Source organism: Talpa occidentalis, unplaced genomic scaffold, assembly GCF_014898055.3.
Source record: "Talpa occidentalis isolate TD23 unplaced genomic scaffold, MPIMG_talOcc4v2.1 talOcc4.7, whole genome shotgun sequence".
NCBI classification, from domain to species: Eukaryota; Metazoa; Chordata; class Mammalia; order Eulipotyphla; family Talpidae; genus Talpa; species Talpa occidentalis.
In genome coordinates this window covers 79,213,880-79,231,830 of record NW_023605083.1, presented here as the reverse complement: position 1 = coordinate 79,231,830, position 17,951 = coordinate 79,213,880, and the positions used below count along the sequence as shown (strand labels likewise).

The 17,951-nt window shown below is 44.2% G+C and overlaps 2 protein-coding genes across 2 annotated transcripts; both read left to right on the top strand.

Moving 5' to 3' along the window:
- The first annotated feature begins 513 nt into the window (after positions 1 to 513).
- LOC119230852 (C-C motif chemokine 2-like) lies at positions 514 to 2,393 on the top strand. The gene is made up of 3 exons (XM_037492381.2): positions 514 to 668; positions 1,445 to 1,562; positions 1,927 to 2,393. Exons 1-3 carry the CDS (start codon positions 593 to 595, stop codon positions 2,072 to 2,074), a joined length of 342 nt encoding a protein of 113 aa, XP_037348278.1. The 5' UTR covers positions 514 to 592; the 3' UTR covers positions 2,075 to 2,393.
- Positions 2,394 to 8,224: 5,831 nt separating this feature from the next.
- LOC119230853 (C-C motif chemokine 2-like) lies at positions 8,225 to 9,827 on the top strand. The gene is made up of 3 exons (XM_037492382.1): positions 8,225 to 8,354; positions 9,142 to 9,256; positions 9,669 to 9,827. Exons 1-3 carry the CDS (start codon positions 8,279 to 8,281, stop codon positions 9,772 to 9,774), a joined length of 297 nt encoding a protein of 98 aa, XP_037348279.1. The 5' UTR covers positions 8,225 to 8,278; the 3' UTR covers positions 9,775 to 9,827.
- The last annotated feature ends 8,124 nt before the right edge of the window (positions 9,828 to 17,951 follow it).

The following is a 17,951-nucleotide window of genomic DNA, read 5'->3' as shown; positions in this document are numbered from 1 at the left end:
GGTTCTACAGTGCTGCTGTTAAACTTCAATTGTGCCACCACTCTGTGTTGTAAAGAGCAGTTGGCTTTAATATGCTGCTGGGGAGCCCGCCAAAACTTCAAGGTCCCTTCTTGGCTTGAAGGACCCTTGGGCTGTTCCTTGAAGATAGAGCAGGGGTGAGCCCTTGAATGCTTTCATATCCTTTGTAACCTCTGTATCCTCACTTTCTTTTCTGTGGCATTTCACTTCCAAGAAAACAATCCTTAAGAATTCCTGGCTTTTTCATATTTGTGGTCATATTAGACATAATTCCACCCCATTCCTTCCACTTCTTTTCAACAGTGAATAGAAAAAGTGCCCAGTCCTAGTGGCACACTACCACTTCCCTCTCCTACTTCCTGAATTGGTTCCAGTGTACTATTCTTGCTCAGCACATTCAAGATTCCACTTCGTCATTCTTTGAAGATACTGCTGCCCTGGGCCAAAATTTCAGTGATTGCTCCACCCCTTGACTTCTAATAAAAGGCAGAGACAGAGCTGTCAGACAGAGAGGCTGAGACAAACTGGGACACCGGCTACTCTCAGGCTACAGCTGCCATCCTCACCCTCCAGCATGAAGGCCTCCGCAACCCTCCTGTGTCTGCTGCTCACAGCTGCCACCCTCACCACCCAGGTGCTCGCCCAGCCAGGTAAGCCCTTTTCTCTGCCCCTTTAAACACCTCCCCTCATCTCTGGGTTAGCAGGGGCCACCAGAGCAGAAGGGGTACCCACAGTCTCACCCTGACCACTGCTTAGTCAAGCTCAGAGAAGGTCAGAGAAGCATGTGAGCTGATCATACAGCTGCTGCTGGGCAGTCTGGACAAGAATGCAGGCTGTGCATCCCAAATCCTGTTCCTTCCAGGACTCCAACTCTGCAAATGCACCCTCAGTGCACATTCTGGGCTGGCCCCTTTCAGCAGTGTTTGGGCACTGCTGGGAGTGATCAAAGACAGGGAACCTGTGGTGTTGGGTAAGGGGGCAAAATTTGCAATGGCAGAAGGACAAGGAATAGACCCAGAATCTGGACAGCGCTTCATTCAGTCCAGAGGCAGCGGGTGGCATGGAACTTTTTGTCCAAGTTAGATTGCTCAGAGCCCATAAGGGGGTCCACAGCTGGGTTCCCTGTTCTGATCTCCCTAACCCTGATAATTAGCTCCCCCTAATGACATTCTCAGATGCTATTAATTTTAACAGCTCCCCTGCCCTCTGTTTAGTCTCAATGTCATGTACCCATTTTACAGGACAGGAAACTGAGTCAATACAACATTCTAGCTCTGGGGCAGAAATATGGGGTAGAATGGCTTTTACCGCGACTTCCTCCCTTTGCCTTCCCATGACTATCATGACTATTCTTTTTGCTCTGAATAAGATACTTAAAAAGTCTACCAAATCCTAAAGTGCTTTTTCTTTGTGATTTCATTTCCAGATGCAATTCATTCCCCGGTCACCTGCTGCTATCATTTCACTAGCAAGAAGGTCCCTATGCAGAGGCTGGTGAGCTACGGAAAAATCACCAGCAGCAAGTGTCCCAAAGAAGCTGTGATGTGAGTTGAACCTATCAGCCACCAACCAGCCCACCCTGGTCCATTTTCTAAGCCTCACAAACTTAAGAGATCTACCAATACCCTAAGGTGCCCAGTGGGAAACCTGAGACCACCAGAGAAAATGGGGCTCCTGACCTCACTCTCTATCTGGGTGCTATTCAGGTCATGCCAGTTTCTTTAGCCAGAAGTCAGGATGGCTCCCACTGGGACTTCCATAGGAGCAGCTTGCCCTGGGTGTCCTCTTTCCACCTGATGTCCTCCTCTAGTTCCTCCTCTAGTTCCTGCTTCTTGGGGCACATTGGGCTGCACACCTAGGCTGAAATCTCAGTGGAATTCCATCTAATTATGTCCTTTCCCACCTCAGCTTCAAGACCAAACTGGATAAGGAGATCTGTGCTGACCCCAAGCAGAAGTGGGTCCAGGATTCCATGAAGCAACTTGACAAGAAAACTCTGAAGCCTTTAACAACTCTGAAGCCTGTAACACTCACTGCCCAGAACTCAAGAAGCTAATTTATTGTCTTTTAACTTTCCCTAGATGCCCTCTGATATTTTATTATAATTTCAAATAGTATCAACTTTGTTTATTGATGTAACATGGCATCTTAAATAGTGTTAATCGTATTTAAGTTATTGATGTTTTAAGTTTATCTTCCACGAACACTAGTGTCTGTTACATTAAGAGACTTGCTCTCCTTTGTGAACCTCAATTCTTCCCCGATATGATACGGGGTCCTGATAAGGGTCATTAATACATTTTTGTTTTAAATTTTGAGGCATTTCTAAAAGTGATATTGTGGAGATGTTTGTATTATGTAACTAATAAATTATATATATATTTTTGTACAAAACCTGACTTCTGGTCTTTTCCTGAAGGAAATTGAAAAGCTAGATTAAGCTTGGTGACAAGGGGGGAACATGGCTTTAGGGGGTGGGACTTGTGTTTTGGAGATATAAGAATGTGGATTAGCCCTGGTGGGTCCTAGAAGATGGGTTCCTCTGAGAGCCTATAGAAAGCTCTTGAAGGCAGGACCAAATCTGGAACTGAGCCACAGTCACCCCAGCCCCCAGTACAATCTGCCCAGATCCTAGCAACCCTTATCACCTAGCTAGCAACAGCCCAGCCCCCCTTTCTTTTCTCATAGCCACTGATCCCTGCCTGAAAGGCCTCCCATGATCTAGCTCAACTACCTGCCCCCAAACTCTCCACCTACAATTAATCCTCTTACATGGAATAATAAAAACCCTGCAGACATTGGGAAATCGGGAAACACTTAATGTCTATTGACAAGTTGGTTAGATTAAGATATTACATGGAGGATAAGACTTGAGCTTATCCTTGGTAAATGTATGAGATCTTCCTTTAAAATGGCAGGATCATTGAGAAAAAGTAGAAGAAAGAATGGGAACAAACACTTAGAGATGGTCTCTTATACAGTGAAGAGGGAAAAAGCAATCTGAGAGTTGGGGTTCACATCTGTGTCAAGTGATGGGCAAGTTTGGAAAAGAAGGTTGAGTAAAGGGCTGGGAGTGTCAGGATGGTAAGTTAGTACTCAATGCCCCAGGTTAAAATGTGTGGGCCAATGAGGAAGAATACAACATATTTAGATTTTCATGGAATATAAAAGTATTGGCTGTGTGTAGACCTGGAGAAGGGAGAGGCCTCCCAAGAGGTGGCTTTGGAGAAAATGAAGTAGGCAGTGGGAGATACTGAGTGTTGTACATGGAGAAAGACTTGGGATCTGGTACAAAAGCCCCTTCTTCAGCCTACATTTTATAGGAACAGTTTCCCTGAATCCAGAATGAACTTCTCTCCTTCACTATCCCCCCATCCCAATCCCAAGAGCTGGAGACCATCCATTTGGATGGGGTTGAGGTCTCTTTCCTGAAGGTCCAATTAAGATATTCCCTGGCAGGACACTGACCCACCTTGACTCACGAGGCACAGGCAGCCCCTCACTGAAGGATCCATTGCTCTCTTGAATAAATTCTGCAAGATACTCCTCTGCCCATTCTGGTGGGGAGACAGCAGCTGTATCAGGCTAGACTGGCAGCTGGGGAGAACCCTAGTTGGCTTACAAGAAAGACACTTGGAATCCAATTCTAGAAGAACCCTTGGCTCACTCTGTCACTTAAGGCAGGTTGAGTATTCGGAGTCTCCATAATGAAATGGAATGATATTATGTTATGAATAGGAACACAGTGGACCCTAGGCTTGGAGACATGGGGGTGTGCCTTTGGGAAAACTACCATTCCTACCAGCAGGAGGTGAGCTACCAGAAAGGGGAATCTGCTCCCATGCTCCTGGTGTCCAGGGTCCCTGATTTAGGCTGAGGGGTTCCATCAAAGCTCCAAGTAACACTCCCCAAGTGCCATGATATAGCTGTAAGCAGACCAATTGTTGGCAGCTATTTAGGGCCCATTGACCCTCATGCTGAGCTCCCCACCCCTCCTTTGCTCCTCCTTAGCTTTGTGGGATCAAGGACAGGATGCCCCAGGATGTGCCAGAGAAGCATGTGGATTACATTGAACTGAAGCCAGTTAAAAAAGAACAGATCCAAGAATGTTGTCCCTAAAACAGCAGGAAAGAAATCTTGATAGTGATCCTGGAGGTGAGAAATAGCTCCATCCCAGATAAGAACTTGCAAGGTCTGTTTTTTTTTAAGATATGTAGATAACCATGTACAATTCCTTTCTTTAAACCTCAAAAATTTTTGGTGTCTTTTCTTCTCATGTTGTATTACCCCTTTAAAACAATTATGTAACCTCTTTAGAATAACCAGATGATGGGGTTCATATTCTATGGGCCCCTGTGCACACATCATCCAACTTTGACTGTTGCTAATATCACTTGTGTTCAAGTCACTTCTTTTCTAGTCATATGTACCTAGATGGGGAGAGGAAGATTCACTTCCTCCCAGTAGCCTTGATAATCCATCTGGAGTAAATTTCAAACTGTAGTTGATCCCAGTTGGCAAAAGGGTAGAGGAGTGTAAGGAAAGGGGACATCACCAAAGTAGTCTTCTGAGTACCACCCCCTCTAATGCTCACCCTCCCTTTTTAAGTTTCATTTTCTTTTCAGGAAATCTTGAATCCATTTTGCCCCCAGCTAAGTGGAGGGAGTCCTTACTCTTTGCACATAAAACTGTGAACACAAAGCACTGGACACTGGCCAATTTGAAGAAAGGAATCCTTGTGTATTCCTGTCCTGTTGCTGCCAAGTCTGTTCCGGGAAATTCAGACTTTTTCTCTCATGCTCAAAACTCCAAAGCCTTGTTTATGTTTTTTAATAGTTTTTACGACAACACCTACTTCCAATTACCAAAAATCTGCATTCTTGTTGCTTTTATAATACATTCTCATAGACTTAGTGGTTAAAAATAAGATAAATATATCATCAGCATACAGTACTGTGGATGAAGTCTAAAACAGTCAGAGGGGCTGAATTTCTTCTCGAGATTCTAGGACAAAGCCTGTTTTCTTGCCTTTTTCAACTTCTAGAAGCTATCCATACTCCTTAGCTCCTGGCCTCCTTGCTCCGTCTTCAAAGACTCTCTTCCTCTTTCTCTTTCTTTCTCAATGATTTCCTCTTACTCTACTCTTTGCTCTCCCCACTTCTGTCTTCACATCTTGTCCCTTATTCTGACCCTTCACCCCCTTCTTACAAGGGCCTTTGATTATATTGGGTCTATCCAGATAATCTAGGATAATAATCTAACCATCAAAAAATCCTTAAATGAATCAACCTTTGCTTCTGAAAGGTAATATATCAAAAATTGCAGGCTAATATTAGGTTAGGATGTGAGCCTCTTTGAGAGGGGTCATCATTCAGATTACCAGAGCTAGGAACCAAGCAAAGCTTAAACAGGCACCATGATCTGGCCTTTGAGATATGGATCTGATGGGGTGTGCAAAACTCCAGGTAACCTTGTGCAAATCATTTTTCATCTGTAGACCCATTAGTTAGTTGGGGACTTATTTTCTTGCATCAAATATTTCCTAAGTTTCTTGTGCATCAAAGTGATCCCCAGTGCATCAATATGTCCTCAAAGATTATGAGCTAGGGCAGTGGACTGGGAGAAGGCTTCTCTTCCCATGGTCCACCGGATGAGTTTCCCAGAAGATTGGGATTCAGAGATGAATTTGGGGTCTTGTGACCTCAGTTTTCCCACATTCAGGATGATGGAGCAGCCAGCCAGTCCTGCACCCTCTGACTTGGGCTTTCATAGTGTCCTTTGTTCTGGCCTGGACTTAATTTAAAATTAGGAGTGAGAGGGTCTATGGAGTTGAAGCCTTCAGAACCTTGGAGAGTTCAAAATATAGACTGTTTGGCCTTCAGTAGGAGGGGATTTTTTAAAAGGCTTCGAATATTCCTAGGTTTTTACCCAAAGGACACAGAATCATTAATTCAAAGGGCACCTGCACCCCTATTTTTGTAGCAGCACTATTTACAATAGCTAAGCTTTGGAAACAACCCAAATGCCCAAAAATAGATGACTGGATCAAGAAGATGTGGTACGTATACACCATGGAATATTACTCAGCAATCAAAAAAGATAAACACATACAATTTGCAGCAACATGGATGGAGCTGGAAGGGATCATGCTCAGCGAAATAAGCCAAAAAGAAAAAGTACCGGATGGTCTCACTCATAGCAAGAATCTAGAAAACCTAAATAAGGGACCAGGATAAAGACTAATTATAATAAAGTAGAAATCAAAATGAACAGACAACTATAAACCAGAGACACACTATGGGGTGGGGGGTGGAGGGTAGGAGAAATTATGGTCAAAATAAAGGGAGGTGGGAATTGTATGGGGGCTATAACCAAGATGAAAATGCATACATTGTGCAAAAATGAAAAATCATGTAAAAAAATATATAAAATTAAAAAAGTAAAAAAAGGCTTTGAACAACAAAACACCTATAAGACCTTTCAGTGGGATAAGGAGGCTTATGGAAGAGAGCAGGGCTCTAGCCTGGTAGCCCCAGCCTAAAAGATGGGCATGAGTGAAGTGTGAAAGAAGCAGAGAAATGACCCAAGAACTAAATACAGGAAGGGACTTTGCATATTATTACTGGTAGTTCAGAAAAGTCCTAGTAGCTTTTTGAGGGAAGAGATTTTGCTGCCAAGGAAATCAGAAGCCAAAACTGAAAAAGACTTTATTCTAGCTGTCAAACAACTATACACATACACAGCTATGTATGTATGTATGTGTATGTATCTACATATGTATATGTGGATATATGTTCATCTCTGCTAGCTCCTTTTCACATACATGTTTTTTGAAATATATATATATATATATGAAATATGTAATATATTACTTGGAAAAGAGCTAATGGTAACAGTATCATAAACAATGTCACAGAGGTAAAAATAAACTTGATAGAAAGTGCAAGCTAGAATAAAAAGCTTCCATGCCAGTATTCAAGAATTTAGGATGCCCCCATCTCCCACTGAAGATCTCCCTTCGCCCTACCCTCACCATGGGCGACTCAGTGATGACCATGAAAAGGCCGCAGAATGACCTCTCATCAACCCCTCTTCATTAATATCATCAGCAATCAGTTGATGATCTGTGTGTGTGTCTGTGTCTGTGTGTTAAGGGAGGTGGTTTGACATGGGGAACTAGATTAGTAGTTTTCAAAATCTATTCCTTAAAATGCTGAACAGTGTGTAGTTGGAAAGGAGATAAGGACACTCTTTACTCAGATGTTTTGAAAATCACAGTTCCATCTTTATATACTTTGCAGCTCTGACAGTCTATGAAACAGATAGTGTTTTTGAAACTAATTCTTTTATACTCTTCCCACTAAGAGGTGGGGTCTATGTTCCCTAGCCTTGAGTCTGGGAGCATTTAAGCCATCACCTAAACTATTCACAGTGGGGGTTGGGGGTGGGGAGGTTTCCATCTGATCTAAACTCCTGCTGTTTGAGTTCTCCCAGCCCAGACACCAGCCACTGAGGGATGGCCTTGAAGTGACCCCAACGCTTCATCCACCTGTGAAAATGTAAAGAACTCTAAGCAAGAACTGCCTGTCTGAGACCAGCCAACCCCCATATTCAAAGGCAATTGTTATTAAGTCACTATTTCCAGATGGGAGGTTATAACAGATTACTAGGTTATCTATTAGGTATTCAGTATTATTATTCTAGGAATATTTAGAATTCTATTTTTCTGCTAATCTTCTATTATTCTCTTCCATTCTGGGTTTTAGAAAAGCCAAGACGATTTAAAGTAGAGAAGGGGTTTTTAGACCATTTAAATGATCAGTTCAAGTTTAGACCACTTCTGGATGCGAGTCCTGGGGATGCTGACTGAAAGCAAAAAATGTGGAAATCCCTGAATCTCTATTCTTGATATCTCTACTTCCTTCCTTTTTCTACATAAAGAGTTTTACTTTGAAAAAACCAAAGCTTCATAGCAGCAATGGGTGACATTCTGTGGCCTTCAAGGAGCAGATTTTACTTCACCTACACTTCTGATGCTAAATGGCCTGGAAACAGGCCAGTTTCAATTCTAATTTCTTTTTTCATTTTACAAAGCAGGACAATGACTCATGAGCTGAAATGCGGTATCCTGTGATTCATTCACAAAACAACCCCAGTTTCTATAAAAGTCAGTGACTGAGCCATCAGGCAGAGGGGCTGAGACAAACTGGGACACTGGTCATTCTCAGGCTGCTGCTGCCATCCTCTCTCACCCTCCAGCATGAAGGCCTCCGCAACCCTCCTGTGCCTGCTGCTCACAGCTGCTGCCCTCAGCACCCAGCTGCTCGCCCAGCCAGGTAAGCCCTTTTCTCTGCCCCTTTAAACGCCTCCCCTCATCTCTGGGTTAGCAGGGGCCACCAGAGCAGAAGGGGTACCCACAGTCTCACTCTGACCACTGCTTAGTCAAGCTCAGAGAAGGTCAGAGAAGCATGTGAGCTGATAACACAGCTGCTGCTGGGCAGTCTGGACAAGAATGCAGGCTGTGCATCCCAAATCCTGTTTCTTCCAGGACTCCAACTCTGCGAGTGCACCTCAGTGCATATTCTGGGCTGGCCCCTTTCAGCAGTCTTTGGGCACTGGAGTGATCAAAGACAGGGACCCTGTGGTAGTGGGTGTGGGGGGCATTTCCTGCAATGGTGGAAGGACAAGGAAGAGACCAGAATCTGGACAGCACTTCATTCAGTCCAGCTTCCAGAGACCTGGCTCTGCAGAGGCAGTGGGTATCAGGGAACTTTTTGTCCAAGTTAGATTGCTCAGAGCCCAAAAGGGCGTCCACAGCTGGGCCCCTTTGTCCTAATAGAATATTAGGTTATTCTATTAGCCCTTCCTAACAACACCCTAGGACCAACTAAAGCAGTTCCTCTCTCCCTGTCATTACCTGTCATTGTTGTTTTTTTTTTTTTTTTTTTTTTTTTTTTACCATGAATGAGACAGAGAGTTCATGAAAAGCCACCAAGGAGGGACACTGGACTTGGGGTGGGCTGTCTCCCTTCCCTTTGATTCCTCCTGTTCATTGTTGTCTACTTTATAAATAGAAACACCCAGCAGAAACCTGAAAGGGCATTTTTGGTTGTTTCATTGCAGTTGGAATAAGTAGAAACACCTGCTGCTATGATTTCACTAGCAAGAAGATCCCGAAGCTGAAGCTGGTGAGCTATGTCAGAATCACCAGCAGCCAGTGTCCCAAGGAAGCTGTGATGTAAGTAGACAATGATCATTCACACTGTCCATGCTCTGGAGTCTTTCCCTCCAGCAGGGGATACCATTTTTTATCAGGATGAGTTGGAGTCAGAGACCCATGTGTTTAGACCACCTCTAGCCCAATCCCAGAAATTTCTTTTTCTCCCAGAAAAAGTGAATTCAAGAAAACAGAGACCTCTCACTCCCAGCATTCCAGCCAGCTCTTGGTTCAGTTTCAGTTCCGTCCAGGAGCCAAGAAGGCTTCACCCTTGCCAGTCAAGCAGCTGTTTCCCCTGAGGTGCCTTCCTCTTCCACCCTGTGGGCAGCCCCATTACACCACGTTAATGTGGGGGCATTAGTCCATAAGTAGGTGATATTCCCAGGTTTAATTTTCCAGGTGCTCTCTCTAACTGTGTGCCTCCTCTGCGCAGATTCAAGACCAGACGGGGCAAGGAGATCTGTGCTAACCCCGAGCATGATTGGGTCCTGGATTCCATAAATCACCTGGACAAGAAAACCCAAACTCTGAAGCCTTGACCTCTCACTCCTGCACTGAAGTCAAGCCCGGACCTGAGAAACAACTAATTTATATTCCCTATTCTTTTCAAGATATATTCAGAATTTATTTATTATAATTTTAAGGAATATATATTTTATTATAATTTTGAGTTTTGTGTAATAATGTGACTAATCATATTTCTTAGGTGGCATTTTATCTTTCTTAGAAATTGTTCAATAGTTTCATTTAATGTCCCATGGAACCATTGGCTTTGAATGCTAATCCTGGAGTCACAGAGCAATCCTTCAACACTTGGACATATATCACTCAGTCCCCTAAAAACTGCAGAAGTCTCCTCTCTGTACTACCTCACTGTGATATTGAGAGGTCCTGGTAAAAACCAAAGCAAACACGTATTTTTAATTCTGAGGAGATGATGTCCCTATGAAACCATAATGTTATTTTGGTTATTTTGGGATTGAATGCTTTTATATGTATGACTTTCCAGTTTTCACATAAAATATTGTTTTTATAAAACCTGATTTTGGTGGCTTCTTAAAAGGGTAAGATAAATCTGTTGGGATAATAGAGGGAGATGGCTTATAAAAGGTGGGGCTCATGTTCTATAACAGAAAAAAGACTGTATGATGGCCCCTGGGCTTGCTCCAGGCTGGGCTCACCCACAGGTCAAGCAGAGTCAGGTAGGTTGGGGAGGACTTAGCCAGCCCCACTGCTGCAGGCCTGACATTATTGTCATTTTTTGGAGTAAAATTTGGAGTGCGGGGCTCGTGGGTTCATGCTGGGAAAGGTTTCACCAGAGGTCCCCTTTCAGCAGCAGGCACAGCTGAACTTTATCGAGTTTCTCCATGAGACAGAGATGTTAGTTACATTTAAAGAACAGGTTATTTTGAAAAGGAAGACACTTGCATGGACACAAGCGAGCAAGAAGAGCTGCCCCTTTGTGGGGACAGTTTAGGTTTTATCTTCTTTTGGTAGGGAGGGGCTCATCTTTGTGAGCTGTCAGTTGGTTGCTGATTTTGGGTAACTTTTGAATCTGACAGGGACCAGAGATTCCACAATGCACTCAATCTCCTATCTTTACCTCTGGGTCTGCTCTCTAGATGCTCCCTACAGCAGTCTGATACCTGTTGGATCTTATGCTTTATAATCTAGGCATTGGCACCTAAGGATCTTGGTTTCTATAGCTGGGTCAATGGCTATGTTGATTGCTTTCACCATCATTTCCAGCTCTTGGCATTGTGTGAGCCTGATTTCTGGTCTTACGGCGCCTCCTTGCCAGTTTTTCTATTCTTATTCTTCATCAACATCAGCTCCAGTCACTTGCTTAAATACCTTCTCCTTCTCACCACCCCATGTCCCACCAAATTAGTCCTCCCCCCATCTATTGAAAATGAAACTGGTTTATTTTTCCCTCTTTTAGTCAACTCTAAATCCAAAATAATACAAACATCACTTGCATTGAGAAATCAGAGAAGAGGCCAACATCTGAATCCTTGCAAGTCCCCTTTCACATTGGGAACCACGTGTCTTGAAAAAATTCTCTCTCTACAGTTTGAGGAATAATACCGAGCCTGAGAATCCGTATCCAAGGCAAGGTACTGACAAACCCTTGGTAACTGCAAGCTGACCTTCTTGCAGAGGATTTATATCAAGGTGCCAGGAGAAATGAGGCACTGTAGTGGTGATGTCGTTTTTGGAGTCTGTGGGTTTGGAGCGCGGGGTCCTTGGGTTCGTTATGGGAAAGCTTTCATTATAGCTCCCCTTTCAGCAGCACCAGGCGAGTTTCTCCACGAGACAGAGATGCTAGTTATTTTTAAAGAACAGGTTTATTAGGGGAAGGGACAGAAGAATAAAGGACAGTTGCATAGACACAAGTGGGCAGGAAGAGCTGCCCTGAAAGAGACAGGTTTGTTGAGAGAGGCCTGCATGGTCGCAGGATGGTGGCCTTGAGGAGAGCGGCCTCCACTGAGGGAGGTCAGTGAGGAGAAGCCCTGGCAGGTACAAGTCACGGGCAGGTAGGAGGTTGCTGCCCTGCAGAGGGACAGAGTTAGTGAAAAGAGGCACCTGCATACGCACAGGTGAGCAGAGGGACTGCTGCCCAGTGCCAGTGCTGTGACTGCACTGATAATAGAATTCTTCTGTTTGGGAGGGGCTTTCTCCTTGGGGGTCTTCAGTTAGTTGCTGATTTTGGATAACTATGCAGAATCTGAAAGGGACTGGGGATTCTGCAATTGGCTCAATCTCCGTATCTTTACCTTGGGGTCTGTGCTCTACACACTCCCTACAGCGGTCTGATTCCTGCTTGGATCTTATGCTTTGTAATCTAGGTATTGGAGCCCAAGGATCTTGGTTTCTATAGCTGGGTCAATGGCTATGCTAATCACTTCTACCCCCACCTCCAGCTCTTGCATTGTGTGAGTCTGGTTTCTGGTCTTGTGGCACGTTCTTTCCAGTTTTTCTATTCTTGTCCTCCATCAGTGGCAAGTAGAAATTTGCTCACTGCCACTGATGAAGGTTACATGCAGAAAAGTTGGAAGGAGGCATCACAAGATCAGAAACCTGGCTCATGCAATGCCAAGAGCTGGGGGTGGGGGTATAGGTGATTAACATAGTCATTTAACCAGCTATAGAAATGTTATAGAGAGTATCAGGAGGCACAGACCAGAGGTGGGGATATGGAGATAGAGAGTCATTCTAGAGAATCACTGGCGCTTACAAATCAACCTAGTCATCCTCTAAAAGGGCTGAACCCACCACAAAGGAAAGAAGATGCAGAGATTGAGGACCATTGGAGAATCCCTGGTCCTTTTCAAATCCTGTAGTTATTCAAAATTAACAAAAGTTAATAATTCCACAAAGGAATGAGGCCTCCCAAAGGATACCTTATCAGGGCAATTTCTGCACTGGCAAGTGATGCAGTTACAAATGACTGGTCTCTCAGATAAACATTAACAAGTTTGTCTTTCCCCTATTTCTTGCAATTTCCCACCTTGTTTGACAGGTTTGTCTTCTTGCATTCCAAGGAAAAGGGAGTTAAACAGCAGTTATTAAAAAAAAAAAAAAAAAGCAAGATGGTGGGCATCCCCGGTGGCGCAGCTGGTTGAGTGCTGCACTGTAAAGCTATCTGCAGCCTCTGTGTGGAGCCTGTGTGTAACGGCCATTCTAAAATAAAAGTACTCTTAGCCATTGCTTCGCCATTTTGTGTGTTTCTGCCATTTTAGTATTTTAGGTTTCGCATTAATGACAAACTGCATTCCAGAGATAGTTTCGACAGTTTCAACCCTCACCCCACCCTATCTCCGGTGGCCAGTAGTGGCAGAATCAGACCATCCCTGGCTGCCAATGAGGGCGACCTAGCCATATATGGGGCTGCATCTCTACCCAACCAATTAGCTTAAGACTATATCCATGTGCGCCAAAGTTGGAAAATGCATCCTTGTAGCCAATGAGTGACTGCCAGCATGATTTAATTTTTTGAAACTGTCTGTAACCCTATAAAAAATCCCCATTCCCTGAGTTCGGGGCTCTTGATATCCAACGCTGCGTCGGTGCTTGTCGGGGGCCCAGACTCGAGTCTGCAATAAACTCCCTTTTTGTTCTTGCAGCAGTTGTCCTTGATCTCTTGGGGAACTCGTTGTTCGATCTTTAGGCACAACACTCTGCAGTGCGGGTTCCATTCCCGGCCAGCCAGGGAGCAACCCACATGGTGCAGCAGACCTCTCTTGTCTCGCCCACTGCTCCATTCAGCAGTGTATTTCAGTCAGTCTGCCTGTTTTTTGTTGTTTTTTTTTTAAGATGTATTTATTTATTTATACAAGAACCGCGGTACAGGCCAGATGTATGGGAGGGTGAGAGGGTTTACCAGAGGCAGAACAGGGAGCAGAACAGGCAGACTGACGAAATACATTGCTGAGGGGAGCAGCGGGCGAGACAGGAGAGGTCTGCTGCACCATGTGGGACCCTCACCGGTGGCCGGGGATAGAGCCAGCACTGCAGAGGCTGCGGGCATCTTCACAGAGCAGCGCCCATTCACCTGCGCCACCAGAGGAAGCCCCTTCTGCCTGTTCTGTTCCCAGCTCTGTCTCTGGTGAATCCTCTCACCCTCCCGCTCCTCTGACCTTTACCCCGGTTCTTGTATAAATAAATAATTAAAAAAAAAAAGCAAGCTGGTACCCACCAGTCCCCATGCAGACCCCTCCCCCTCCCCTTTGCAGACCCTTGCCCATCACCCCCTTTTTTCCTCCTTTGTATAAATACCCCTGCATTCTGCCAAAGAGCAGGAGAGTGGTATTTCAGAAATGAGTCTGCTGCCCTTCTCATTTGTTGACAAATTTAACCACTTTCCTTTTCCTCAAACTGTTTCCTTTCATCGGCTGAGGCCAGCATTTGTTATCAATTTGGCAGGCCAGTGCCAGGAGCTGGATGCCACTGCAGCTCTCCCAGCCCCAACTCTGACTTTCAAGGGATTGAGCAGTTGACCGAGGCAGCGCTCGCTCTAGGGCTTACTGTCCACGCTGTCAGAGAGGGGCCTGGGCATGCCGGGTGGGATCCTGACCACCCTGCTGAGAGGGAACGCCCTCTCTCCCTCTGGGAGGATGAGGGAGAGTCCCTGCAGCTGCTGGAGTTTTCATCTGGGGAACTTCCCAAGTCCTCCTCCGGAGAGGCAGAGCTCTTCTCTGCCCCATGGATTCACCTTTGAGGAAATGGAAGCTGGATGGAAACGTGGTAACCTGGCGTTTGTGTAAGTTTCCCCAGCATGCACACAGAGACCCTCAACTTCACACATTTCGGAGGGATCTGAGTTTCCCTCAGGGAGGGAGTCCACTTCCCCTCAATTTGGGAGGGAGTCTATGAGTCTCCCTCACTTCAGGGCGCCTTGGTGTGTTAGGCTTTGTTGAGTGGGAATTGGGAAACATTTGGTATTTTTTTTTAAATCTGGTATCTGGAGTTTTTGGAAGCCAGGGATTTGGTTAAAAATTATGAGAGGTACTGTATTTGTTTCATCTGAAAGCCCCTTGGGGAGAATTTTTTTTTTAATTATATCCCTATATTTTATGCATTTGTGCATTTTACATATTTTATTTTTTTTTAATTTTTTATTATTTTTTTAATAAATTTTATTTTTATATTCCCCCATACAATTGCAAACCCCCCATTCTGACCCCAATCCCTCCCCTCCTGCCCCCACCCCCCAAAAAGTGTCTCTGGTTCACAGTTTTTTGTTGATTTTGATTTTCACTTTCTTATAGTTATTCATTTTCCTGGTCCCTTATTTAAGTTTCCTAGATTCCTGCTATGAGTGAGACCATCCGGTATTTTTCTTTTTCTTTCTGGCTTATTTCGCTGAGCATGATCCCTTCCAGCGCCATCCATGTTGCTGCAAATTGCATGTGTTTATCTTTTTTGAATGCTGAGTAATATTCCATGGTGTATATGTACCACATCTTCTTGATCCAGTCATCTATTTTTGGGCATTTGGGCTGTTTCCAAAGCTTAGCTATTGTAAATAGTGCTGCTATAAACATAGGGGTGCAGGTGTTCTTTAGAATTGATGTTTCTGTGTCCTTTGGGTAAATACCTAGGAGTGGAATTGCTGGATCATATGGAAGCTCTATGTTTAGTAGGTCCAGAAATCTCCACACAGCTCTCCATAGTGGTTGGACCAGTTTGCACTCCCACCAACAGTGCAGAAGAGTTCCTTTTTCTCCACAACCTCGCCAACATTTGCTGTTGCTAGTTTTTTTAATATGTGCCATTCTCACTGGTGTAAGATGGTATCTCATGGTAGTTTTGATTTGCATTTCCCTGATGACAAGTGATGTTGAACATTTTTTCATATGTCTGTTGGCCATTTGCATTTCCTCTTCAGAAAAGTTTCTTTTTAGCTCTTCTGCCCATTTTTTGACTGGATTATTTTCTTTGTTGTTGCTGAGTCTCATCAGCTCTTTGCAGATTTTTGTGATCAGTCCTTTATCATTAGTGTTGTGTGCAAAAATGTTCTCCCCTTGGGGAGAATATTAACCGAGTGGTTGACCTGTAGCTACAAACTTATGTTTCAGAAGCAGCTCCTATTGAAGGGGAAAAACATAAAAACAAACTGATGCAGTGAAAATCCCATCAGATAAGCATTCCCACCTGGCACAATTAGCAAGTTTACCTTACTGGTCTCTATCTTAACAAGGCCACACCACAAAAGAAAGGAGTCAAATGGCAGGGCAAGCAGGCTCCTCTAATCTGCTGGCTCCTTCCCCTTCTCATTTCACAGATCCTTGCCTAACACCCCTTTTGCTCATCTTCCATCTGAATGACCTTGTACCCACTACAAAAAAGTGTAAATCTGTCAAATCTAACTCTGTAACAAATATTGAAATGCTTGAGTATAAAAGAGAATCTTTGTGCATGCTGGAGAGCTCTCCTTTCTGGACCCGCTAACGTATAATAAAACCTGTAACCCGCCTGCTCTCTTGAGTACCGTTTGTTTTTTTTCCCTGCCTGGACAAGCCAGTTTTCTGCAACACTACCACTGTTTCCCTGTAGGAGCCCTAGGAACAACTGACAGTGAGGAACAGACTGATGCTTTTCTAACACAAAAGCCAGGCAATACGCTCCTTTTCCACATTGGCCCCCTCACGCATGAGTTCCTTTTGTCTATCCTCTTATAAAATCTTATCCTGAGGGCCTCCCTGGTGGCTCAGCAGTTGAGCGCTGGGCTGCAAAGCTGCCTGCAGCCTCTGTAGTGCTGGTTTGATCCCCAGCCACCGTCGAGGGTCCCACATGGCGCGCAGACCTCTCCTGCCGTGCCCGCTGCTCCCCTCAGCAGTGTACTTCATCAGTCTGCCTGTTCTGTTCCCCGCTCTGGCTCTGGTGGATTCTCTCACCCTCCTGTGCTTCTGACTGTACTCAGTGCTTGTATAAATAAATAAATAAATCTTTGAGAAAAAAAAAATCTTATTCTGAAATCCCATGTAAGTTCTGGTGCTTTAGCTATAGGGACCCTAGGATAACCCTGACTTTTCTAGGACATTGGCTACATGGCTGGAAGTGCTAGGTTGTCCAAATGAGAGCAGTGGGCATGAGCCAGGACTTCTACTTACTTTACTTTTCTCTCACTTTGTCCAAATAGCTTTGTGAATCTGATCTTTGTGCCTGTATAAGGAATTCAAGCAAGTATCTGGAATCAGGCCTTGGATAATCAAAATAATTGGTATTTTTTTTTTTTATGTCTGGTCAGACAACTAATTCAGTATTTACCAGTCACTATAAAAATTGGAATGTAAAGTAAGCTGAAGAGAGTGTTCTCCACTTTAAGGAGGGCTTTCTTCCTCCTCTAAATTCACTGACCTTTTCTGATCACTCTTTAATTGAGACTTCTGGGATAAGGCTCAGTTGGTTTTGTCAGATTACTTTGGACCTTCCAGTCGGTTATAAAGGAAGCTTGCTGGTTAGCTGGAAAATGTCTGAACTTCTTACTGGCCACTAAATATTATGGCTTTCTTTAAAAATCCAAGTTTCTTATTTAAAACAATCAATTAAGTAATCAAAAAACAATATAGTAGATTTCTGTAAATAATATTCTTTATCAAGATTGTCTAAGAACAGACAAACTGCAAAGTAAGATCTTAATCTATCTTTCTTCCTGTCTTTCTCATGGCCCATGTATAAGGCATCTTTTATCTTTCGTAGGACCAGGTCTAATCTGTGAGGTCAAACAGCAACCAGGACTTTGTGAAGCAATTTGAATTTTCTATGCTTGTCTTTAAAATTGTTCCAATTGTGGGTTCTAAATGTTTTAAAATGATTAAAATGAGACACTTATTCTAACATGTAAGTGAGTCCTGGGGCAAGTTAGGGATAATTAGGCAGCTTCACGGGCAGTGCAAGCAGGGATTTCGGGAGTCTTAAGTAGGGCTCCTGAGAAAAGGGCAACAAAATCCAAAGGGGACTAATCAAACACCCCAGAACTAGGGGCAGCAGGACATTCTGGAATAAGGATGATAAAGAAAAGCATGCTAAAATAAGGGCTGGAACAATAAATGTTGGCGAGGTTGTGGAGAAAAAGGAACTCTCCTGCACTGCAGGTGGTAGTGCAAACTGGTCTAATTGTAACAGGGTGGTCCCCAGGAAAGGGGGAGGTTCCAGGTTCCCTGCCCCACCCAAATGGAGGGTGGAGCTGAGCAGGAAGAGAAGAGGCTGC